Source organism: Halichoerus grypus, chromosome 10 (assembly GCF_964656455.1).
Source record: "Halichoerus grypus chromosome 10, mHalGry1.hap1.1, whole genome shotgun sequence".
Taxonomy (NCBI): Eukaryota; Metazoa; Chordata; class Mammalia; order Carnivora; family Phocidae; genus Halichoerus; species Halichoerus grypus.
The window spans coordinates 61814219-61840351 of record NC_135721.1 but is presented as its reverse complement, the minus strand read 5'-3'; the positions used below and the strand labels follow the sequence as shown (position 1 = coordinate 61840351).

The 26133-nt window shown below is 35.9% G+C and overlaps 1 protein-coding gene across 9 annotated transcripts in view; it reads left to right on the top strand.

Annotated features, from left to right (window-relative positions):
* The window catches only part of VRK2 (VRK serine/threonine kinase 2), a 117093-nt gene that overhangs the window by 34347 nt on the left and 56613 nt on the right, over positions 1-26133 (top strand). For all 9 annotated transcript variants that reach the window (XR_013441805.1, XM_036117091.2, XM_036117092.2 and 6 more), the window contains exons 3-7: positions 10111-10160; positions 10890-10959; positions 12392-12479; positions 15117-15222; positions 16434-16526. Coding sequence is in view for 8 of the 9 variants with exons in the window: in XM_036117091.2 (XP_035972984.2) it covers positions 10111-10160; positions 10890-10959; positions 12392-12479; positions 15117-15222; positions 16434-16526 (407 nt within the window). In the remaining variant the exon portion in view is untranslated. The remainder of the gene's footprint in view (positions 1-10110; positions 10161-10889; positions 10960-12391; positions 12480-15116; positions 15223-16433; positions 16527-26133) is intronic.

Here is a 26133-nt window from a genome sequence, read left to right as displayed (position 1 = left end):
TAGACTCCTAAAACCTCAGAATTTGAGCTCCACTGTTTGCAAAAATCTTGCCATAGTCAGTTCTTCTCGATTACCCAGTCAGTGGTCCTAGGGAAGTTTTTCTTGTGCAAACCTGTTGTGCTGTTCTCTCTCGCCTTCTTTCCCTGTCCTCTCTCCACGAAAAGGGCTCCCACCCCCTACCTGGCAACATGGCTTTTCTCTCCCCCAATTCACATCTCTGAACCTTGCAGCCTCCATGTTCTTTCCCTCTAATTGTGCAGACTGTTCTCTTAATCCTCAGATCTATTTCCTAGTTGTTCAAAATGTTTTGATGCCAATCTAGCTGTGTTTGAGGGACAAGGCAAGATCAGCCCCACTCCAAACTACGCCACCATCTTAACTCCTCCTCAGAATTTAATTTCTAAGTACTACTTTCATTCATTAATTATTCATCAAATATTTAATGAATGCTTACTAGACCCTATTTGAGGTTCTTGGGACACATCTAAATAAAACCAAGTCTTTCTGTCTTTGTGAAGTTTACATTATCAGAGAAAAACAAGTAATAAATATGTAACTATATGCTAAATAGTTTCAATATGATATTCTTAGTATTATTCAGTCCTATATATTTTCTAAATTCCTTTATGATTTCTTCTTTGGCCTGGGGTCTAGGCATTATGGTCACATAATGTAGCTTAATAATCCTTATTTGTTGATAATTTGAGAAAGCCTGCTTTCTGAGTGAAATTATGGACAGTTAAAAAATTGTTTTATGTTTGAAAAGAATGTATGTTCTTTAATTGTTATTTTATGTGGCCTTTAGATAAAAACTGTTAATTGTATTATTTCAACTTATTTTTATCTGCTTGCCTATACATTATGGATTTGTTTTAAAATCTTCCATGATTTTTGTGCTTTTTCATTTTTTTCCTGTAATTGTGATGGTTTTTTATTTCTGCATTAAAGTACATTATCAGATGCTTTCAAGTTCATAAATTTAGTCTTTCCATTGAATCTTTTTTTTTCCATTGAATCATTTTCTTAATGATTAGGTTGGACTAACTTTATATCTAGTAATTCTTCTTTCCTGAGATTTCTATAATTTTGAAAACAAATATTCCAACCTTTTTTTCAGCCTGTTTTGGCTAGTTTATCTTTTTATTTTCTCTGCATCACTAGGTTTTAGTTGTGTCTCATAAATAGTATACGTTTATTTATTTTTCTAATGATCTTATGGTTTCTTATCTGGTGAATTTAGTCTACTCAAGTTTATTATGATCACTGGCATTTTTTTTTTCATATCTAAGGTGTCTGTGATTTTAAGATACATCACTATTTTATATACATATGTTGAGTCTCCATTAGATGCTTAAAAGTTCATAATTTTCTTCCTCTTGAATCATTCTTTTGTGTTTATGTAAGATCTGCTTTATATCTAATACCTAATAGTGCACATTAAACTATGACACAATACCTTTAAGATAGCCTTACATATGGAACTCGTAGAGCACTCAGTGTTGCAGTCCTATCTTAAGGAACATTTTTTTCAAGTTTACCATCAAGTTTATGTCCCACTTTTCTGTTTTGGGCTGGTTAATTAATTTTTCTGCATGCACAAATCATTGTAAATGACAATTAAATATAACAATACTACCAGGCAATGTACATGACTCAACTGAAGTGAAGACAAATAGACACCTGGGACTAGCTTTGTGACTGTATGGGCAGTGAAACTGTCAAACTGCTATGTGGTCAGCAGCAACTGTATGATGTCTTCAGTTACTAGGTCTGTTCAAATTTCAGAGGTAATAAAATATGAAAAACTGTGGTAAAAAATTGATATAAAATTGATAATATATTTCACTTACCATATTTTATATTTATCCTGCCTTTTTTTTAAAGAACGTATTCTTTCCTGATCTTCTATTAGATTTTTAGGTTTTCTTTATTGATCTTGAAGTTCTGAAGTTTATTATTTTAGTGGTTACCTGTAAACTCAATACACTCTCTTGATTTAATAAACTGAGAAGCTAATCAGTGTCTCTACTTTTCTCCTGGATAATACATGGCATTACAACACTATACCTCTAGTCATCATGTTCCTATTTTGTACATTATTTTTGTCCGTGTTTTTAGTGAACCTTATTCTAGATTGATAATTATTTTCTCTCAGCATATGAATATGATATTATTCAATGTCTTCTTACTGCCTTGTTGCTATTGAAAAGTCTACTGTCACTTCATCTATCTTTTGTATGTAATCTAATCTTTTCTATTGAGTTGTTTGTTAGAACTTTGTCTTTAGTGTTCTGAAGTTTGACTATGGTGGGCTGGAGTACAGATTTATTATTTATCTTGCTGGGGACTTGTGATTCTTAAATCAGAGGATTCATGACTTTTATCAGTATTTGAAAGTTATCAGATATTATTTATTCAAAAGTACCTGTCCTCTATTCTCTGTGTCCTCTAGTTCTGGAGCTTTTTAGAAAATTGTGTTTCTGTCACATATTACCTTAGTGGTTCATAATCTCTTCTTCATATTTTATATCTCTATATTTCTGTGTGGTAAATTCAAGATTATTTCCTCAGATCTAATCTGTTTCACTGTTCTCTTTGTAGCTCTATCTGATCTACCATTTTGGCTATTCATTAGGTTTTAAATATTAATGATTATATATGTATTACATATATTAATATATAGAAAAGTGCATACAACATATAGTTTATCAAGAAAATATATCTAATAGCAAGATACAATCCCCATCTGGGTCAAGCATATAATATATCAACAAACCGTGTTCTAGAAGCTCTGACATCTCTTCCCTACCTTGTAGTAGTAACAACACTGTCTAGACTCTTTATAGTTTTTATTTTACTGTTTTTTGTTAGTGTGTGTGTGTGTATCCGTAAGCATATATAATTTGTTCGTGGGTTTTTAATTTATATAAATAGAATCATAAATATACATTTTGTTTTATGTGTTTTTTCACTCAACATTATATCTAAGATATATTTATATGACTGCTACATCTGTATTCCATTCATTTTTTTCCTACAATGTATTTCATACTATGACTATAATACAATTTGTTACACATTCTACTAAAGATAGATGTGCGTGTAATTTCCAGCATTGGACTATTCCAAATTCAAACTTATTCCCATATTTCCTCTTGGAGTTCTATTTTTTTTCTTTTTAAAATATTTTGTCAGAGAGAGAGTACAAGCAGGGGGAGCAGCAGGCAGAGGGAGAGGGAGAAGCAGGCTCCCCACTGAGCAAGGAACTCAATGTGGGGCTCAGTCCCAGGACCCTGGGATCATGACCTGAGCCAAAGGCAGACGCTTAACCAGCTAAGCCACTTAGGCATCCCTCCTCTTGGAGTTCTAATGTATTTCTTGTTTTTGGTCCCTGTCTCTTAGATCTCTGATGTTTTTTGAATTACAACCAATTTGTTCATTTTTTCATAGAATGTTTTGCATTGTTTCTTATGCTACTGATACTTTGTGTCTGTTATCATTTCAAGCAGGTATTTGAGCTATATGGAAGGTCTGAATTTCCTAGGGTTTATGCCTTTTGTTTGCTTTCCTTCCTGTTTTGTAGTGTTGGACCATTGACTCCTCTTTAGCCATGCTTTATCTCTGGTAATCATCTGGGTCCAGTGTGTCTCTTGAAGATTTGTTTCTTTTGCTTCTGCAAGGTATTCTGGGTTATCATTTGGCTTCAAGTCCTTGTACCATACTGTTGTGTAAATTTGAGCCTCAAATTCCTGAAGATGGCTTTGGAGTAACTAATTATCAGGAAAGACTCTACTTTTCCTCACACTCAGAGTCGAAGCTACAGAAGGTGGGGATTTTTGTTTTTGTTTTTGTTTGTTTGTTTGTTTATGTTAATCACCATACATTACATCATTAGTTTTTGATGTAGTGTCCCATGATTCATTGTTTGCGTATAACACCCAGTGCTCCATGCAGAACGTGCCCTCTTTAATACCCATCACCAGGCTAATCCATCCTACCACCCCCCTCCCCTCTAGAACCCTCAGTTTGTTTTTCAGAGTCCATCGTCTCTCATGGTTCGTCTCTCCCTCCGATTTACCCCCCTTCATTCTTCCCCTCCTGCTATCTTTTTTTTTTTAACATATAATGTATTATTTGTTTCAGAGGTACAGATCTGTGATTCAACAGTCTTACACAATTCACAGCGCTCACCAGAGCACATACCCTCCCCATTGTCTATCACCCAGCCACCCCATCCTTCCCACCCCGCACCACTCCAGCAACCCTCAGTTTGTTTCCTGAGATTAAGAATTCCTCATATCAGTGAGGTCATATGATACATGTCTTTCTCTGATTGACTTATTTCGCTCAGCCTAACACCCTCCAGTTCCATCCATGTCATTGCAAATGGCAAGATCTCATTCCTTTTGATGGCTGCATAATATTCCATTGTATATATGTACCACCTCTTCTTTATCCATTCATCTGTCAATGGACATCTTGGCTCTTTTCATAGTTTGGCTGTTGTGGACATTGCTGCTATAAACATTGGGGTGCACGTATGCCTTTGGATCCCTACATTTGTATCTTTGGGGTACATACCCAGTAGTGCAATTGCTGGGTCGTGGGGTAGCTCTATTTTCAACTTTTTGAGGAACCTCCATACTGTTTTCCAGAGTGGCCACACCAGTTGCATTCCCGCCAACAGTGTAGGAGGGTTCCCCTTTCTCCGCATCCCTTGACTTGTTAATTTTAGCCATTCTGACTGGTGTGAGGTGATATATCATTGAGGTTTTGATTTGGATTTCCCTGATGCCGAGCGATGTTGAGCACTTTTTCATGTGTCTGTTGGCCATTTGGATGTCTTCTTTGGAGAAATGTCTGTTCATGTCTTCTGCCCATTTCTTGATTGGATCATTTGTTCTTTGGGTGTTGAGTTTAAGAAGTTCTTTATTGATTTTGGATACTAGCCCTTTATCTGATATGTCATTTGCAAATATTTTCTCTCATTCTGTCGGTTGGCTTTTGGTTTTGTTGACTGTTTCCTTTGCTTTGCAAAAGCTTTTTATCTTGATGAAGTCCCAATAGTTCATTTTTGCCCTTGCTTCCCTTGCCTTTGGCGGTGTTTCTAGGAAGAAGTTGCTGCGGCTGAGGTCGAAGAGGTTGCTGCCTGTGTTCTCCTTTAGGATTTTGATGGACCCCTGTCTCACATTGAGGTCTTTCAATCATTTTGAGTCTGTTTTTGTGTGTGGTGTAAGGAAGTGGTCCAGTTTCATTCTTCTGCATGTGGCTGTCCAATTCTCCCAACACCATTTGTTGAAGAGACTGTCTTTTTTCCATTGGACATTCTTTCCTCCTTTGTCGAAGATGAGTTGACCATAGAGTTGAGGGTCGATTTCTGGGCTCTCTATTCTGTTCCATTGATCTATGTGTCTGTTTTTGTGCCAGTACCATACTGTCTTGATGATGACAGCTTTGTAATAGGGCTTGAAGTCCGGAGTTGTGATGCCGCCAGCTTTGCTTTTCTTTTTCAACATTCCTCTGGCTATTCGGGGTCTTTTCTGGTTCCATACAAATTTTAGGATTATTTGCTCCATTTCTTTGAAAAAAGTGGATGGTATTTTGATGGGGATTGCATTGAATGTGTAAAATTGCTCTAGATACCATTGACATTTTCACAATATTTGTTCTTCCAATCCATGAGCGTGGAATGTTTTTCCATTTCTTTGTGTCTTCCTCAATTTCTTTCATGAGTATTTTATAGTTTTCTGAGTACAGATTCTTTGCCTCTTTGGTTAGATTTATTCCTAGATATCTTATGGTTTTGGGTGCAATTGTAAATGGGATCGACTCCTTAATTTCTCTTTCTTCTGTCTTGTTTTTGTTTCTCTTTCTGTGTTTGACAGTGGTGAAATCTCTCTTTCTTACTTTCATTCTTTCCCTCTCCTTCCTCACCCTCCTTCTCCTCTTTCCTTTTCTTCCCCTCCCTCATCTCCCCATTTCTTTCTCTCTCTTTTTTTAATGTTTCACACTACTGAAGATGTAGCCCTTGGAAAATTTGACTTTATGTGGCCAACTTAACTTCAAATCTCCACCTGTTGCAGGCCCAAGGACTTGTCTTTTTCCCAAGAGGGCTTTAACACTAATGTCCTTGGCTACCCAGAGTAGGCAGCCTCTTTTGGGCCTGCAGCACAGCCTAGAACATTAATGCTCATGTACATTTCCCTCTGGTTTTTCAATTTCTCTTTGTTTTGGGCTTCCTATTTATTTATTTATCTATCTATCTAACCAGATCAACTCTTCATTTATAAGAAAGTTTGATTTATTATATTCATCATCTTGTTTATTTTATAGAAGAAGGTTTTTGGTTTATCTACTGCACTACTTTATTAACATTCTTTATCAGACTCCATCATATTTTAGCTTTTCTAGTTGCCTTCTGTGTAAGTCTTTGGCTGCCAGTGTCAGAAACTCAAAAGTATTTAAGCAAAGGGGGGATTTATTAACTCTTATAACTCAGAAGTATAGGGCTTTTCTGACTTCAGGTGTGCATAGTCTAGAGCTTAAACAAGGTCAACAGGCCCCTTTCTGTCTTCCTGCTTTACCCTTACTTTTTTCAGTGTTGGATCTGATTTTCAGACTTCATTTTCCATTTAGCTGAGGAAAGTAATTTCTAGGATTTGGTATCCTTACAGTTTATGGCCTTTTGTTACATAGCATTTTACTTTCAAATCCTAGGAAATAACTTTTTGCCTAGTTGGGGCATGTTGCTCTTTCTGAACTGGGTACTGTGGCCAATGGGCTTGTATATTCCAATTGGCCAGGTTTGGTCATCTGCCCAACTCTGAGATGTAAGGGCAGATATACTGTGTTAAGCAGCCCTACTAGATCCACATGGGTAGAAGGCAGTTCGGTTCCTCAAAGGAAAAACCAGACAGAGTTCCCAATGAAGAGAAAAAAGTGCTAGTAGGGTAGATATCTTATATGTGCAATATGCATTTTTTAGCAGCTCATCAGACCTCTGGTTAGAAATTTAAATGAAGATGTGAGACTGCTATAACTTCAAGACTATCACTGTCTCTGATCATTCTTTTCAACCCTGAATAGATTAATCAGCAGTAACCTACCAAACAAGATCCCTTTCCCTCCTTTATCAAGTCCTAACAGTTTCACTTTCTGAAATCTCTGGAATCTGTTCATTTTTCTTTATCTACCATTGATAGTGTAGTCCAAGCTATAGTTCTCTTTCCTCTGGTCTATCAAAATTAAATCCTTAGTGATCGGTCAGTATCTACTCTGGTTCCCCTTCAGTGTTCTCCACACTGTGGTGTAGTGATCTGTTCAGAATGCAAATCTAATTATGTGTTTCCTATCCTCCAACTACACCTCAAGTTTTTAAAACCTTTCATTAGGCAGAAATTATTAACTAGATTTACATCTGGCCCATCATCACTTCTCCAACTATTCTTGCTCAATAATTCCCTTTTATATAGATTAAATTATATATTTGCTTATTACTGTCTACCTCTCCCTTTTACATTTATTATAATTACAGTTTTGCACTTGTGTATGAGTATTTAATGAATGTCCGATTTCTCCATTAGACTGTAAAAGCAGATACCATGTCTGTTTTCCATTATCTTTTAATTTCACTAGATAGAATGTGGCTTGGCTTACAGTAGAAAATAAATATTTCATTAATTAACTGATTAATTACTATAAAGAGACCTCCGTGATAATGAGGACAATTTATTTGTTCAACATCCATCTCCAAGAGCTTTCTAGTCAATTGATTTTGGATTTAGGCCCTCAAATATAATCTAACTTAGAAGTTTATGGAGAATATTATATAGCTATCAGATGACAAGTGTGGGATGTTTTGAGTATCTGTCAACACATAGTTATGTTCATGTGAAATAATGTGAAAGGCTATAAAGTAGTAGGGCTATACTCATTGAAATCAGCAAGGAGTAGCCCATTGCACTGGTTAAATATCTCTTTTCCCATTAGCACCCAAATAAGTTATTTATCTAGTTGAAACCACCAATTTTTCTTTTGTGCTTTTCTGCTTGCATCTGTTGGGCTTGATGATGTATTTGCTGCTGGGGCCACTTGCTTTTAGACAAGAAGCAGGAAGTTTCTACCAACTTCTACCTCAGGAAGCAAAGACCCCTGCCCAGAGTCAGTACTGCACTAAGTGGACGGGGGTTAGGACAGGGCAGTTTCTCCCCAGGCTTGGGCACCACCCTAGTAAAAATAGTCTGCCAGAGGTGGGAAGAAAGGCTTTTCTTACCCCTTCTTCTCTAACAGGACTGGAATCCTTCTTCTATATTCACTCTCTTTAGTTTTTTCTTGCCTTAGATATGGACCATCCATCCCTCCTGCAGTTCCCTTGGGACTACTGTATGGGTGACTGTGGAATGACTTTACATGCATCAAGGTTAAAAGGTCAAAATTACTTGATATAAATACATTTAGTTTCTTTGGAAAGAGCTCTGTGTTCACAGTTTATATCCTATCAAGTAACACTGAAGTAATAATTTTTTCAAATGGTTGATAACAGGCTGACATAAAAAATTTTGGAAAACGGTTAAGAAAGTTGTGTGTGAGTTGGCTCGACTGTAAAGTGGAATTAATATATTTTGGTAAATTTATGATTTTTTAAATATCTATCATGTGCAAAAGAGGAAAGCTGATGGAGTTATCTTAGTTATCAATGGAGAAATCTTAGTAGTAGTCATAAGAGGATGGCATCTGATAAACATACTGAAAATATACTTGAAGGATTGATCTTGTTCTCCATCTGTTAGGTGCTAATATTTAATCATATTCAACAGTAGTTCTACCTTCCTTCCTTTCATTTTCCTTTAAACATCCTACTAACACTTGACACAGTGCCTTGCAAGTTCTGGCCTCATGATAAATAACTATTGGTTAGTTGAAGGAATGAATGGATGAAGAGTTAAGAGATGAATGACAAGATTCTAGACTTTCATAGTACAAATAAATACACACATTAACTTATCAAGATTTGAAAACCATAACTTTTTAATAATTTAGATAGTATAGATGAAAGGATTGATTTGATCTAAAAATTTGAACAGTGAAATTATCAGAGGTTTGATTACTATATCTAAAATGCAGCAGCACCTGGCTGGCACAGTTGATAAAGCAGGTGACTCTTGATCTCGAGGTTGTGAGTTGAGCCCCATGTTGGCTGTGAAGCCTATTTAAATAATAAATGAATAAAGAAGAAATTTTTAAAAATGCAAATGATAAATAATAAAAGGAAGTTAGATAACTTGAAGTGAGCTTTTTAGGAGATACATATTATTTAATGTAGGAATCATTGATTGCCAGGTTCAGAAAATGATTTTTAAAAGACTTTATTCTCATTCTCTCTTGATTTATTTTAGAGTTTTGCCACATAGAAATTGTTTTGAACTTTCCAGTTAAGATGAATCAGTTTCCAGGGGTGCCTGGGTGGCTCAGTCGTTAAGCGGCTGCCTTCGTCTCAGGTCATGATCCCAGGGTCCCGGGATCAAGCCCCACATCAGGCTCCCTGCTCCGCGGAAAGCCTGCTTCTCCCTCTCCCTCTGCCTGCCTGCCACTCCCCCTGCTTATGCTCTCTCTCTCACTATCTCTGTCTCTGTGTCAAATAAAAATAAATAAAATCTTTAAAAAAAAAAAAGATGAATCAGTTTCCATTTCTGAACTCTCATAGATTTTAATTTAGTAAAATTGAATCAGTAGATTTTACTATTTATCATATACTAGTTAATGCTACATATCCAGAAAATATTTCCCCCTACATTTGGATCTGTGTGATTAATATCTGTTGGTTTCCATGTTTGAATATTTGAATATGGTTTATGGCAAAGTGTGGGCTATGGTGTCAGATGGACTGAGTTTCAGTCCCCAGTCTGCACTTCTTAGTGAGCAAATTATTCAGTTTGTCGAACCTTAGTAGTATCTTGTGTAACATGAAGATGATACCTACCAGAAGAGGTTCTCTGGAGGATGTAATAAGTGAACATAAGTAAAATGCTTAGCACAGTGTCTGGGATATAGTAGAAATTCAGTAATTGGGAACGACTATTTCTCTCTTCCACCCTATGTTTTGTTCTGCAGCTTTCCCCGCAAATAAACCAGATAAAGATGCAAGACATGTAGTAAAAGTGGTAAGTATTACTCTTAAATTTGTATTTCATATATATTTCACTTTTTTTGTTTTCTACTTTATTCCTGGTAGCTTTGTAAAAACAGTTTTTAACTTAGCTTTTAATTTTACTTATCAATAAATGTAGTGTTATAGTATATTTTCACATTATTAAAATGTAAAGACTGGAGAACTTTGTTCTTCTGTGTTGACATTTGTCATCTTTATATCCTATCTAGCTGTCTCTCCGTTCCTTTCTTCCCTTTCTTCCTCTTTACTCTAAGTGGTAAGGTCCTTTAAGGCAAGGATGAGGTTTTATTTTTGTTTGTATCCCCTTTGCCTAGTACAATGAATGAAATACAGTGGTTACTTAGTAAAGGTGTCATGTGTGAATGAACCCCATGGTAGTCTGCAGTGTATCTACCCTCATGTCCATGTTGGTAGACATTGAATGTCTGTGTATATACATTTCTCAGTGCTTTTAGTAAGTTTTTTTCCATAAGAAGACTACTTTCATGTGTAAGATTGTGTAGAGATAGCGTTACAGTATATTAAATTTAAACATGAGATTCTCCAAGTTTATTTAGTGCTTTTCTGAGATTGTTAGTGGAAATTTGATGCCTGTGTTTTATAATAAATTATTCAAGCACTATTTATATACTATGAATGTATACTCATATTTTCACAGTTGAAATATCAACTCTATCTTTAAGATTATTGTTTCCTAATAAAATTAATTATTCTTTTGTAGGAATATCAAGAAAATGGCCCATTATTTTCAGAACTTAAATTTTATCAAAGAGCTGCAAAAAAAGACTATAGTAAGTAAATTTAGCAAAGCAGGCTACTTCCATATGAATATATATATATATATATGCTAAAGTGAATATTAATATTTTTCTTTTTTCTGCCTTCTGGAAAATTATTATCAATTAGAATATTATTGTAATTGATATAATTAACTATTGTATAAAAGTAAGATAGATGCTATGTAAATGTTGATATTATATACATAGTGGGTTATATATTTCAAATCAAAATTGTTTCTACTACTTTATGTACAATATCAAGTTGTTGGTCTAAGCTACCAAGAGTTCTCTAAGTATAAAAGATAGTAGAATGAAATCATTTCTTTCGTAGGAAGCCATTTGGTGTCAAAGGTTGTAAGGAAAAGATATTAAAATGGGCAGTAGATATATAAACAAAAGGAATGGCCATAGAATGGATTAGTGTAAGGTATATGGAAATGATTAAACATTAAAATGATTTAGACCATAAGTTAAAAGTGTTAGAAACTTGAATGTTGGGAAATTAACTGGAGCTGGAAATCACATGTAAGAACCCCCAGTTAGAGGAATTGAATGTGAAATGAATGTGAGCAGAGCTGAAGAACAGAAGCATTTTGTAAACACTGCACAATATAGATGGACTAAGTAGAGCTTTCAAGAGGTTAATATGAATAAAAATGATAATAGTCAAGGTCCTCTGCATTATGTTTAAGAAAAAGAATGATGAGACTAGCCTCAATAATTAACTTTGTTTTCCTTAATAAAACCTTCTAAATGGTATGACAATGGTCTTTACAACTGCTTAAACTATGTCAGGGTGACAAATAGAATCCATTAAACTTGATTGTTTATTGTAGAGCTGTCGTACACATTAAACATATATGGTAGAAAAGTGGAAAATAAGCTACCTGACGGTTTCAGTGGATTTGATTTTTTTAAAACTAAATTTAATCAAAGCAGTTTCTGTATAACAATTTCATAGTAAGATGATTTTTCTGCCCAATTTCTATTTTTTCAACTACCATGGCTTCAAATTTTTAAGTAATGGAAAAGAAAAAGCCATCTCTCTACTGATTCTTTGGTACTTAACATATGTTCTATTTCATTTTATTTTAATTTTTTGAACATATGTTATATTTTAAAATTTAACATATAAGGGAATGAATTTTTTTCATGAATAGAAACACTTGTGTATATGATGCTAATGCATTTTATGACCATGACTACTTTTGTTTTGGTTATAATTGCTTTAATTTAAAATTTCTGTATATGTTTTTATGTTAATTATAGTGGTAAATAGAATTTGAAGCCACTAGATAGATATATTTGATTCTTTAAAACATTTACTAGAAAGGTCTGATTTCTGTTTAGGTTAGCTAAATAACTTCTAGAATCTATGTAAAAGTAAGAAATAACATTTCTAAAAATATATGTATCTTTTTTCCTGTTAAATTTGTCTTTGTAGTCAAAAACTGGATAGAACTCAAACAACTTGATTATTTAGGAATTCCTCTGTTTTATGGATCCGGTATTACTGAATTCAAGGGAAGAAGGTAAAATGGAATTATAATTGAGTATTGTTCTATGACTGTGTCTTATGTGCTCTAATATCTTTGCTATATAACAGATTGCCCAAATCATAGTAGCTTATAACAACAGACTACTATCATCTTAGTTTCCATGGGTAACCAACATGGAAGTTACCCATGGAAACTATGGCTTCCCCAGATGGTTCCAGCTTAGGACTTCTGAGGATGTAGTCAGCTGTCTGTTGGGTTGCAGTCATCTCATGACCTGACTGGGGAAGGATCTGGTTTCAAGGTCACTCGTGTGGCTGTTGGCAGGCCTAAGAAGATCTGCTTCTAAATACACTCATGTGATTATTTACAGGCCTCACTTCCCCAGGCCTCTCACTAATAGGTCTCTCAGTAGGCTGCCTCAGTGTTACAAAGACATGGTAGCTGGCTTCCCCTAGCGCAAATAATTGAAAGAGAGAGAGAGAGAAGGAGAAAAAGCACATGCACACATAGGAGCATGCATTCAAGAATAAAGCCACAGCCTTTTTATAATTGAATCTTTAGAATTTATATAAAAATTTGAAAAAAATAAAGTTAACATACAGTGCAATATTAGTTTCAGGAGTAGAGTTCAGTGATTCATGACTTACATATAACACCCAGTGCTCATCACAAGTGCCCTCCTTAATCCCCATCACCCATTTAGCCTATCACCTGCCCACCTCCCCTCCATCAACCCTAAGTTTGTTTTCTATCATTAAGAGTCTCTTATGGGTTGCTTCCCTCTTCCCCCCGCCCTTCCCCTGTGTTCATCTGTTTTGTTTCTTAAACTCCACATGAGTGAAATCAGATGGTATTTGTCTTTCTCTGCCTTATTTCGAATCTTACAGTGGTGTCACATATTTCCACTATAGTCTCTTTGCTAGGGGCAAGTCACTAAGTCTACTCCATACACAAGAGAGGAGATGTAATTAAGCTTTGTCTCTTCACAAAAGGCACAACAAAATTTTATAGAAACATTTTTTTTTAAATCACTACATATAAATAATTGACTAGTGATTTTTTTAAAAAAAAAATCAGTTTGTTAGGTACCCCATCTTGCCCTTCCAATAGCCTTTGAAGATAGGTGATGTCTTTTTCCCTAGGTGAGGAAATAGGCTCAGTGGTCAGTGCTTTGTTCAAATGGTGTTTAAATGCTATCAATAAAAACAAAATGAATGATCAGTAATCTTGAAACAAAGTAAAGGGCTGCTAGTAGAGGACTGAGTGGCTGAGTGGATCATGGTATATCCATATCATGTAATATTATGCAGCCCATTAAAGAAATCAGTTAGAGCTATACCAGTTGGGAGGTATAGTGGGAAGGTTTCAGTGAGATACTAATGAGAAAAGTATGATGCAGAAAAGTGCATGTAATAAGATCACATTTTTGTAAAACAAAGACAAAAATTCCTTTATTTCTGTGTTCATGTGTGTATACACAAATGTAGACTAGGGGCTGATGTGGGCATGTAAGTGAAGGGAAGAAAAGGGGCAGAGGTGACAAACAGAAAAGAAGTACATTTTTTAAAAAGATTTATTTATTTATTTATGAGAGAGAGAGAGTGGGAGTATGGGTGGGAGGGGTAAAGGGGGAGGGAGAGAGTCTCAAGCAGATTGCACGCTGAGTGCAGAGCCTGACGCGGGGCTCGATCTCATGACCCTGAGATCACGACCTGAGCCAAAACCAAGAGTTAGACATTCAACCGACTGAGCCACCCAGGCGCTCTGAAAAGAAGTACATTTTTTATTTTTTTATTTTTATTTATTTATTTATTTATTTATTTATTTATTTATTTATTTATTTGACAGAGAGAGACACAGCGAGAGAGGGAACACAGCAGGGGGAGTGGGAGAGGGAGAAGCAGGCTTCCCGCGGAGCAGGGAGCCTGATGCGGGGCTCGATCCCAGGACCCTGGGATCATGACCTGAGCCGAAGGCAGACACTTAACGACTGAGCCACCCAGGCGCCCCAGAAGTAGATTTTTTAAAGTCAGGTTTATAAGTGTGTAGAGAAAGTAAAATATGACTTATAAGGTCAAGAAACAAATATAAATAAAATTTTCTGTATGGACAAATAATTTGTTCAAGGTCATATAGTGAGAGGGTGATGAAATAAAAATGAATCAAACTCAGGACTCTTTAATTTAGAAAGAGCATTCTCGGGCGCCTGGGTGGCTCAGTTGGTTAAGCAACTGCCTTCAGCTCAGGTCATGATCCTGGAGTCCTGGGATCGAGTCCCGCATCGGGCTCCCTGCTCAGCGGGGAGTCTGCTTCTCCCTCTGACCCTCCCCCCTCTCATGCTCTCTCTATCTCATTCTCTCTCTCAAATAAATAAATAAAATCTTTAAAAAAAAAAAAAAGAAAGCATTCTCTTTTCATGACCTATGACTGAGCGTGAGTGTTTGAGCACAGCATTCCCTTCTATTAGAAACTAACTGCAGAATAAATACTGACTAGTATCTTTCTGTAAAAGAACAGCAAGATTATTAATGTACATTCATTCTTTAATGGTTCAGATTGCAGTATTCTTCATTGTTGGGTTGGGGGTGTTTTTCCTTGTTTCAAATTCATAAATAGGCAGTTTCAAGCATTGCTATCTTAAGATCTCTTTTTGACGTCTTCTTCTTATAGTTACAGATTTATGGTAATGGAAAGACTAGGAATAGATTTACAGAAGATCTCAGACCAGAATGGTACTTTTAAAAAGTCAACTGTCCTGCAGCTAGGTATCCGAGTGGTAAGAATGAATGACTTATTTCACATGCCTCATTTTCAGATTATTTACTTGTTACAATATACAAATCATTGCCCTTTGTGGAATTATCAGAGAATGAAGGATTATTGCCCTAGAAATGTCAGTTATTTAGAGTAGAGGCTATTTTGGTGAAATTGATAACAGTGGGCTCTGTAAGTGACAGAATGTGCTGTGTTTGGCACTACAAACTCAATTAGGCATTGGTTCTACAGTCTGATTTTTTTTTCCCCTCACAGCTTTGTTTTACATATCAGAACAAGCTTGCATTGCTATAAGAATAACCTCTCTTTTGTCGGTTATATTTATAACAATGCAAACGGTGGCAAAATATATTATTTTCCATACTAAACACGTGATGGTATGGGGGTGCTATAAAGTTTTTAGTATGAGTTTGGGATGGTGGCAGTAATTACTATGGCAATGAATAATATATACTTTGCCAAATAAGAAGCAATGAAATCTTAATAGCACCCATGCACACATTTTGTTTATACCACATATTTGTCTTATCTTGTTTGTGTTTGGTTTGCCCAAGCTCCATTTTGTTTTTTCCATTTTAAATAGAATGAAACTGCTCATGCCAGGTTGGGATGTGGTAGATAGAACTCGTTAATTTTCCCGTTCATCCATTCATCCATTTAGCTGGCCAGCAAATGTTTATTGAGCACTGGGTGTAGGTAACATGCAAGGCTCAAGGGCTTCAAAGATGAAGCTAAGGTATTTTCTGTTACTGTCCAGAGGGAAGATGCCCTTCCATGTGCTCATGGACATGGTGTTTTGTTCTGGGGTCTCCAAAACTTGATTTATAATCATTGGTTGGGTGAAGAACTGCTGAGGGAACTTCATGATTATTTTACTTTGGATCTCTGATTTTACTGTGTTTTTCCTCTTTGCACAGGGTGATTTGGCCACCAGGCTGTCAGGGGCGTAGGCATAGGCACTGTTGAATCTTGGTTTCCTTCTCTCAGAAGTTTAATTAAAACACTTGACATTTGGGGATCATGTTATTCAACTTTTTTCCAGGATTAAGTGACCGGTACATGTGATAAATAGATAAATACATAATTATAGAATATGTCACTTTGCTATTGTTACTATGAAAAAAATATGTGTTATTCTACATTCAAAATGTTTGAAGTTGATCATGAGTTTGAAATAGGTATCAATATAACCTTACATATTTTTTTTCATAGTTGGATGTACTGGAATATATACATGAAAATGAATATGTTCATGGTGATATAAAAGCAGCGAATCTACTGTTAGGTTACAGAAATCCTGATCGGGTAAGTACAGTATTAAGCTTTTGTTTCCAGGAAGAATCCTCGCAGTGTCATACTGAGACATTCAAAAATCAAACTCCTAATCGAGAAGAGTTTACAAATGAGGATTAACGTGTTGTGATTTATCTTACCTTGTTTATCTCATTTAATGCACTAAACTAAGAAGTAATTAGGATAGGGAAACTGAGACTCAGAGGGGTTTAAATAATTTGTTAATGGACATATAGTTAAGTGGCTGAAAGTTGAACTTCTGAGAGACTATAAACAAAGAACCATCCAAATCCAGTGGGAGAAGGGATGGATTTTTGCAGAGAAAAAAAATTAAAAGTCACATTAGCTCCTCTTTCACTGTATAAACACGTAACTTTTAAACAGAGCAGCATTTCCGATGGAACTTTCTCTGATGATGGAAGTATTCTGTGTGTCACTGTGCAGTACGGTGGCCGTCAGCCACACGTGGCTGTCAAGCACTTGAGATGTGGGCAGTGCACCACCAAATGCTGAAAAGGATGTGGAGCCACAGGAACTCTCATTCCTTGCTGCTGGAAATGAAAAATGGTACGGCCACTGTGGAAGACAGTTTCGCGGTTTCTTTAAAAACTGAACATAGGGGCGCCTGGGTGGCTCAGTCGTTAAGCGTCTGCCTTCGGCTCAGGTCATGATCCCAGGGTCCTGGGCTCGAGCCCCGCATCAGGCTCCCTGCTCGGCGGGAGGCCTGCTTCCCCCTCTCCCACTACCCCTGCTCGTGTTCCCTCTCTCGCTGTGTCTCTATCAAATAAATAAAATCTTTAAAAAATAAAAAAATAAAATAAAAACTGAACATATTCATAACATATGATCTGCAGTGACACTGCTTGGTATTTACCCAAAGTAATTGAGAATTTAGATCCACACAAAAACCTACACACATGTTTATAGCAGCTTTATTCATAATTGCCAAAACTTGAATCAATGAAGATGTCCTTTAATAGGTGAATGTATAAATAAACTGAGGAACATCCAAACAACGCAATATTACTACTCAATGTTAAAAAGAAATGAGTAGTCAAGACATGAAAAGACATGGAGGAACCTTAAATGCATATCACTAAGTAAAAATCTGTATAATTCCAACTCTACAACATTTTGAAAAAGGCAAAACTATGGAGATGCGAAAAAGATCATTGATTGCCAGTGTTTAGAGGGGAGGGAGGGATGAATAGGTAGAGCACAGAGGATTTTTAGGGAAGTGAAACTGTTCTGTATGATACTACAGTGGTGGGTGCATGTTGTTTTACATTTTAAAACCCATAGAATGTTCAACACCAAAAGTGAACCCTAATGTAAACTATATAGGCTTTGGGTTATAATGATGTGTTGCTGTGTAATGAGTGTAGGTTCATCCATTGCAACAGTACTCTGGTATGGGATGTTGATAGTGGGGGGAGATTGTCGGGGGGTGGGGGCAGTGGGTATATGAGAACTCACTATACTTTTCCACTCAGTTTTATCTAAATTGTTCTAAATTTACCAAAATTGAATCTAAAACTGCTCTAAAAGAATCTTTAAAAATGTGACTAGTGTGACTGAGGAACTGAATTTTAAATCTAACTTAATTTTAATTAATTACTAATTAATTTTTTCAGTTTTAGCTTGCTTTTCCCCACCAGCTTTATTGAGGTATGATCAACAAAAATTGCGTATATTTAGGCTGTACAACATGTACGAAGTGATGATTTAACGTATAATACGTTGTGAAGTGATGACCATCATCAATTTAATTAACACATTCATCACTTCATATAGTTATTTTTGTTTTGTGGTGAGAACATTAAGATCTATTCTTAGTGAATTTGAGGTACACAGCATTATTAACTCTAGGCACCATGCTGTATGTTCGACCCCTAGAACTTATTCATCCTCTAACTAAAAGTTTATACCCTTTGGCCAACATCTCCCCATTTTCTCCGCCCCCCACCCCTCCCAGGCCCCTGGCAACCACTTCTCTACTCTCTGGTTCTGTAAGTTTCACATTTTTACATGCCACATATAAGTGAGATAATACAGTATTTGTCTTTCTGTGTGTGGTTTTTTTTTTTTTTTTTTTTTAAGATTTTATTTATTTGAGAGAGAGAGAATGAGAGAGAGAGAGCATGAGAGTGGGGAGGGTCAGAGGGAGAAGCAGACTCCCTGCCGAGCAGGGAGCCCGATGCAGGACTCGATCCAGGGACTCCAGGATCATGACCTGAGCCGAAGGCAGTTGCTTAACCAACTGAGCCACCCAGGCGCCCTCTGTGTGTGGTTTAATGTCCTCCACGTTCATCCATGTTGTCACAAATGGCATATTTCTTTTTATGGCCAAATAATTCCATTGCATGTATCTACCACATTTTCTTTATTCATTCATCCTCCAGTGACCACTAAGGTTATTTACATATTTTGGCTATTGGGAAGAATGCTGTGGTAACATGGGAGTGCACATATCTCTTTAAGAAAATGATTTCTTTTCCTCTCGATATATACCCAGAAGTTGGATTGCTGGATCATACAATAGTGCGATTTTGAGGAACTTTCACACTGTTTTCCATAAAGACTATACCAATTTCTATTCCCACCAAGAGTGTACAGGGTTCCCTCTTCTTCACACATTCACCAACACTGATTAGCTCTTGTCTTTTTTGTAATAGCCATCCTAACAGGTATTGAATGATGTCTCATTGTGGTTTCAATTTTCATTTCCCTGATGATGATAATTTTGAGCACCTTTTCTTATACCTGTTGGGCATGTGTGTATCTTCTTCGGAATAATACCTACGCAGGTCCTTTGTGTATTTTTTAAATTGGGTTATTTTCTTGCTAGTGAGTTGTATGAGTTTTTATATATTTGGATATTAACCCCTTATCAGATCTAGGGTTTGCAAATATTTTCTAGTTTGGTAGCTTGCCTTTTTATTTTGTTGATGTTTTCCATTGCTGGGCAGAATCTTTTTAGTTAGATGTAATTCTAGTTATTTATTTTTTGTTTTGTTGCCTGTGCTTTTGGTGTCAGTTGAAAAAAAATCATTGCCACAACCCATGTTCATGGATTGGAAGAATTAATATTGCTAAAATATCCATACTACCCAAAGCTCTCCCTATCAAAATTCCAATGGCATTTTTCATAGAAATAGAAAAAACAATCCTCAAATCTGTATGGAACCACAGAAGACCCTAAATAGCCAAAGCAATCTTGAGAACAAAGTTGGAGGCATCACACTTCCTGATTTCAAACCATATGACAATACTATAGTAATCAAAACAGTATGCTATTGGCATAAAAACAGACACAGACCAGTGGAACAGAATAGAGAGTTCAGAAATAAAGCCATACATGTACTATCAACTACTCTTTGACAAGGGCACCAGTAATATACAATGAGAAAAGAATAGTCTGTTCAGTAAATGGTGGTGGGAAAACTGGAAGCAACATGCAAAAGAATTAAATCGGACTCTTAATCTACACCATATACAAAAATTAAATCTTTAACCCATTAAAGATTTAAATGTAAGACCTGAAACCATAAAACCAGAAGAAAATGCAGGGAAAAAGCTTAATTTCAATTAATTTAAAATTAAATAACTCCATGTGGCTAGCAGCCACTCTATCAGACAGAGATTTAGAAAGTGAAAAAATTGAGTCTATAAAAAATCTTAAAAATCATGGTTGAATATTTAACTGAACTCTAGATGAGGAAAGAAATTTCTAAGTAATGGTACAAAAGAAAAAATAGAAAATATTGAGAAATTCACATTTTAAAATGTCTATATTAAAAAATTGTAAAAGGGGCATCTGAGTGGCTCAGTCGTTAAGCATCTGCCTTCAGCTCAGGTCATGATCCCAGGGTCCTGGGATCGAGCCCCGCATCAGGCTCCCTGCTCGGCGGGAAGCCTGCTTTTCCCTCTCCCACTCCCCCTGCTTGTGTTCCCTCTCTCACTGTGTCTCTCTCTGTCAAATAAATAAAATCTTAAAAAATAAATAAAAAATTGAAAAAAGAAAGACAAATGAGAAACTGGAAAGTATGTTTATGAAAGATATTTGGGGATATATATAGCAAACCAAAAAATTAGTAAGAAAAAAACACCAAATATTTTCTTAAAATAATGATTGAAAGGAATGAACAGAACACAAAAGAAATACAGCTGTCAGAAATGAATGAAAAAAGTTCACCGTCACTGGAAAAAAGAGAGATGCAGATAAAAGCAGTGAAGTACCATTTTAAAAGAACTTACCAAATTGGAAAAGCCGAAAATAATAATTCGATGATATTGAGGCTGATGAGGGTGCAGGCCCTTGTAGAATGCCAGGGGGAATGTAAATTAAATGGGAGTAGGAGAAGAAATTAAGTTAATGGAAGGGCAATTTGGCAATATATATTAAAATTTTTTAAAAGTCTGCATACTTTTTGAAGGTTAGGTTTATTGAAGTATAATTTACAAACAGTAAAAGTCACCCTTTTTGCCGTACAGTTTGATGTGTTTTGACACATGTATGTCGTATAACCACCCCCACAGTCAAGATAGTGTTCCTATCATCCTCAAACTTTCTCTCCTCCCCGCTGCAGTCAGTCCCCTTCTCTCGCCACACATTGGCCTCTGGCCCCTGACAATGATCTCTGCCCCAATAGTTTTTGCATTTTGGGGGAATGTCACATAAATGGAATTATAGGCTATATTCCCTCATGCCTGGCTTCTTTCACTTCCCATAATGTTTGTGAGATTTACCCATGCTGTGGTTCATTAGTAGTTCATTCCTCCTTAAAGATAGATAGTATTCCACTGACAACCACTACAGTTTATCTGCTACCTGTTGGAGATTTATGTTATTTCCAGTGTGGGGGGCAATTATTAGTAAAGTTGCTAAAAGCATTCGCGTAAAGGTTTTTATGCAGATACGTGTTTTAACAACTTCTGGGTGAGTAACTAAGAGTGGGACTTCCAGAATCATAAGGAAGTGTATGTTTGACTTAAAAGAAACAGCCAAACTGGTTTTCAGAGCGATTGTACTGTTGTTACACATTTCCATCAGTGATGGGTAGTTCTCCACATCTTGCCACCACTTGGTTTCATTAGTTTTTAAAATTTTACCCGTTATAGATGTGTTGTCATATCTAGTAGTGTTAATTTGCGTCAGTTATGTAATGACTTAATGATACTGAGCATCTTTCATGTGTTTATTTGCCACTCTTTTGTCTTCTTTGATGAATCAAATGTGCCCAGTTTTAAATCAGATTGCCTTATTTTAAGAGAGCTTTATGTTTTAACGACAGGAACCTCTGTCAGATCTTTGCAGATACTTTCTTCACCCGTAGCTTACCTTATCTCTTACCATTGTCTTTCAGAAGGCAGATGTTTTTAATTATGATGAGACCCAATTTATGATTTTTTTCTTTTATCATTTCTGCTACTTCTATCCGAAGCCTGGATCACAAAATGTTTTCTCGTAAGTTTTCCTCAAGGGGTTTTATAGAACTCTCATATTTAGATACCTGATCTATTTCAGGTTTGTATTTGGTGCAAGGTAAGGGTCAAGGCTCTTTTTTGCGGGGGAGGGGAAGATATACATGTGCAGTTGCTCCAACACTGTGTCGAAGGGAACATCTTTTTCCCAGTGAATTGCTTTGGCTCCTTTGTCAAAATTATTGACCATCTATGAATGAGTCTACTTCTGGATTCTCTATTACAGTATCATACAGTCAATATCACACTTTCATGGTCATGAACTTAGGTAATAGGAGTCTTCCAACTTTGTTCTTTTTTTCAAAATTATTTTAACTATTCTGGATGCTTTGCAATTCCATGTATAATATTTTAAAATCAGTTTGTCAATTTCTGCCCAAAAACCTGCTAGGATTTTGATTGAGATTGTGTTGAACTGTAGATTAATTTGAGGGAATTGAAATCTTAACAATATGAGTCTTCTGACTAAATGCCAAGCTAATTCACTGGGAAATGACTGATCTTTGTAATACTCATTTTTATTTCTTTTGTTTTTATATTTAACTTCAAAATGTTTTTTTAAGGATTTTTATTTATTTATTTGACAGAGAGAGCACAAGCAGGGGGAGCTGCAGGCAGTGGGGAGAGGGAGAAGCAAGCTCCCCGTTGAGCAGGGAGCCCGATGCGGGGCTCGATCCCAGGACCCTGGGATCATTACCTGAACTGAAGGCAGATGCTTAACCAACTGAGCCACCCAGGTGCCCCCAAAATATTTTTTAAATTTCCTGTGTAATTTGTTTTTTGACCCCAGGGTTGTTTGGAAGTATGTTGTTTAATTTCCAAATATTTGGAAGTTTTTAAATTCCTCTCTGCTGTTGATCTTAATTTAATTCTCTTGTGCTCAGAGAACTACTTTGTATGATTTGTGTACTTTTAAGATTATTGAGAATTACTTAATGCCTCAACATATGAGCTAACTTACTGAATATTTCATGAGCCCTTAAAAAGAATATGTATTCTGTTGTCTGTCTTGGGGTGGAGTGTTTAATAAATGTCTGTTAGGTCCAGTTGGTCGAGTGTTGAAATTTCCTACATCCCCACTGAAAAGAGTATGGAAACCTCCAATTATAATTATGGATTTATCTTTTTATTTCCATCAATTTTTGTTTCATGTATATTGAATAGAATTATATATAGAATTCCAAAATTCTATTACTGGTATACATGTTTAGGATTTTTATGTCCTCTTTATGAACTGTCTCCTTTATCATTATAAAACAAGAGTTTTTAATCCCTAAAATATTTCTTGTTCAGAAATCCACTTTGTCAGATATTAATATAGCTACACCCCCTTTCTTTTGATTAGTGTTTGCATTATATATCATCTCCATTCTTTTGGTCTATTTTTGTCTGTATATTTAAGCTAAATGTCTTGGAGACAGTATGTTCATTTTGAGGCTATTTTTAAGCTTTGCTAAGATGAGTCTATAGTAGCCTATTCTCTGTGGATAGTTTATTCCTACTTCTATGCTGTGAAGTTCTGTTATTTCTACGGAATTCCATGTGAGGACTTACTCTGGTTGGTCAGAACTCAACTCCCAGCTCTTTGTGAGCCCTGGGAATTATTCTTCTCCCTACTCCTCATTGGTTCTTTGCTCCACCTTTTATACTACAGATAAGGAGATCCTCGAGCAGATTTTTCTGGAGGTCCCCCTGCCTTGTAGCTCCCTCTTCTGAACTCCTCTCTGGATTTTCGGGCTCTTTGGGAGGCTCTCTGAACTCAGTCACTGTCTCAGCGGGATTGTTAGGATTTCCCTTCCTGTTCCTGAGTTTGGAATTATCACCAAGCAGAAAGCTGAGGCATCTGCGGGATTCAACTAATCTTTTTATCCCCATTTTCTCAAGGATCTCAATCTTGTGCTGCCTATTTAGTATCCAAAAACATTTGTATCTTTCATTTTAACCAGTTTCCCAGGGGCAGTAGAAGTGTAAATCCAGTCATTGTATTCCTTTTTGCCAAAATCAAAAAGGGCTAGTTTTAAATAATTTTTGTGTGTGTGCGTGAATTATCCGCTCATGTCTTTTGCCCATTTTTCTCTTTTTTTTTTTATTTTTTTTATTCCCTCAGTTTTGGAGAGTTCTTTAAATATGTGTTATATAAGCCCTTCATCTATTACAGATTTTGCAAATATTTTCTTTCAATTTGCCTCTTGTCCTTTGATTATACTTGCGATATTTCATTGCCACATAGAAGGTGAAACTTTCATTTTTAATGTGGTCAAATTTATCAGTCTTTTATTTGCTATGGATATTGAGTCATGGTTAATAACCTTGTTCTACAGACAGATTTTATATGAATTTAATTGTATAGTTTCATTTTTTACCTTTAAATCTCTTACTAATTTAGAGTTTATTTTTTTATATGACAAGAGGTATGGACCCAATTTTATCATTTTCTAAATGATTTTCCAGTTTTCCCAACACTATTTAAAAAAAAAATTTGGTCCAGTGATGTTAGATGTCACCTTTATCATATACTAAACTTCCATATGTACTTGAGTTCATGTCTGTACTTCCTACTGAATCCTTCTGGTCTAATTATGTTTCATAATTATAGTAGTGCATTACTTGCTGAGGTTCTGTAATGTATTTTAATATCTGGTGATGCTTAGTGCCTTGTAGCTTTTCTGTTTCAGTATTATTCTAGCTATTCACAGTTTTCTATGTTCTTTTGTTTAGCTTCATTTAAAAATACTTGTTGGCATTTTTATTGGAATTTTGTTAAATTTTTAAATTAACTTGGGAAGACCTGGCATCTTTATGATATATAGATGTTCTTCAACAACAAGGAATCTTTTTGTATTGCGTCAGTTTTACATTTGTTATCTTCTTGAGTATTTTCACTCTTACCTCACATTAACTTTTTCACATTTCTTGCTATACTTATTCCTAAATATTATACCACTTTTGTTGGTATTGTCACTGCTATTTTACTCTACTATTTTATCTTCTAAGTGATTAGTGTTTGTGTATATGAACACTGTTGATTTCTGTGCATTCATTTTATATCCTGTTAATTACTGTCTTTGAGGTCGCTTTAGTAATGATTCTCTAAGGTTTTCTTAGGAAACATTTCATACCCAAGTAGATACAGTTGTCTTTCTCTTCCAGTTCTTATATCTCTGATTTGTTTTGTCTAATTGTATTGCTAGTACATCCAGTACATAGAAAATAGTAGTGAAGGTAGTGATTATACTCACCTCTTCCTGATCTTAGTGGAAATACCTGAAGTTTACCCCACTAACTGTGATGCTGGCTTTAGGACAAAGGTGTGTCTACATGTGTGTATGTGAATGTGTACACGTGTGTGTCCTTATAGTCATAGTAAGGAAATCACCATCAATTCCTATTTTTTTTTTTTTAAGATTTTATTTATATGAGAGAGAGAGAGAGAGAGAGTGTGCACGAGTGGGGGAGGGGCAGAGAGAGAGGGAGAAACAGACTCCCCGCTGAGCAGTGAGCCCAATGTGGGGCTCAATCCCAGGACCCCAGGATCATGACCTGAGCCAAAGGCAGATGCCTAACCGACTGAGCCCCTCAGGCGACTCTCCTATGTTCTTGAATGGATTTTTTTCTTTTTATGGAATGAGAATTGAATTTCATCAAAGATTTGTTTAGGATGTATGGAAATAATCATATGTTTTTCTCAGATCAGTTAATATGGTATGATATATTGCTGTACTTTTAATATTGAACTACTCTTACTTTCCAGGAGTAAATCCCACTTTGTTATAGTATATTATTTACTTAATGTGTGTTGAAGTATATTCACTAATTCTTTACATAGTATTTCATATAGGTATTTATAAGTGAGGCTGGTCTGTCATTTTCTATTTCTGTACTATTTTTATCAGATTTAGGTATCAACATTCTATTTCATAAAAAGAATTTGGAAGTTTTAATTCATTTCCTATGTTCCATAACTTTTTTTTTTTTAATTTTATTTATTTGAGAGAGAGAACATGAGTGAGGTGAAGGGCAGAGGGAGAAGCAGAGTCCCCGCTGAGCAGGGAGCCTGATGTAGGACTCCATCCTGGGACTGCGGGATCATGACCTGAGCTGAAGGTAGATACTTAACCGACTGAACCACCCAAGT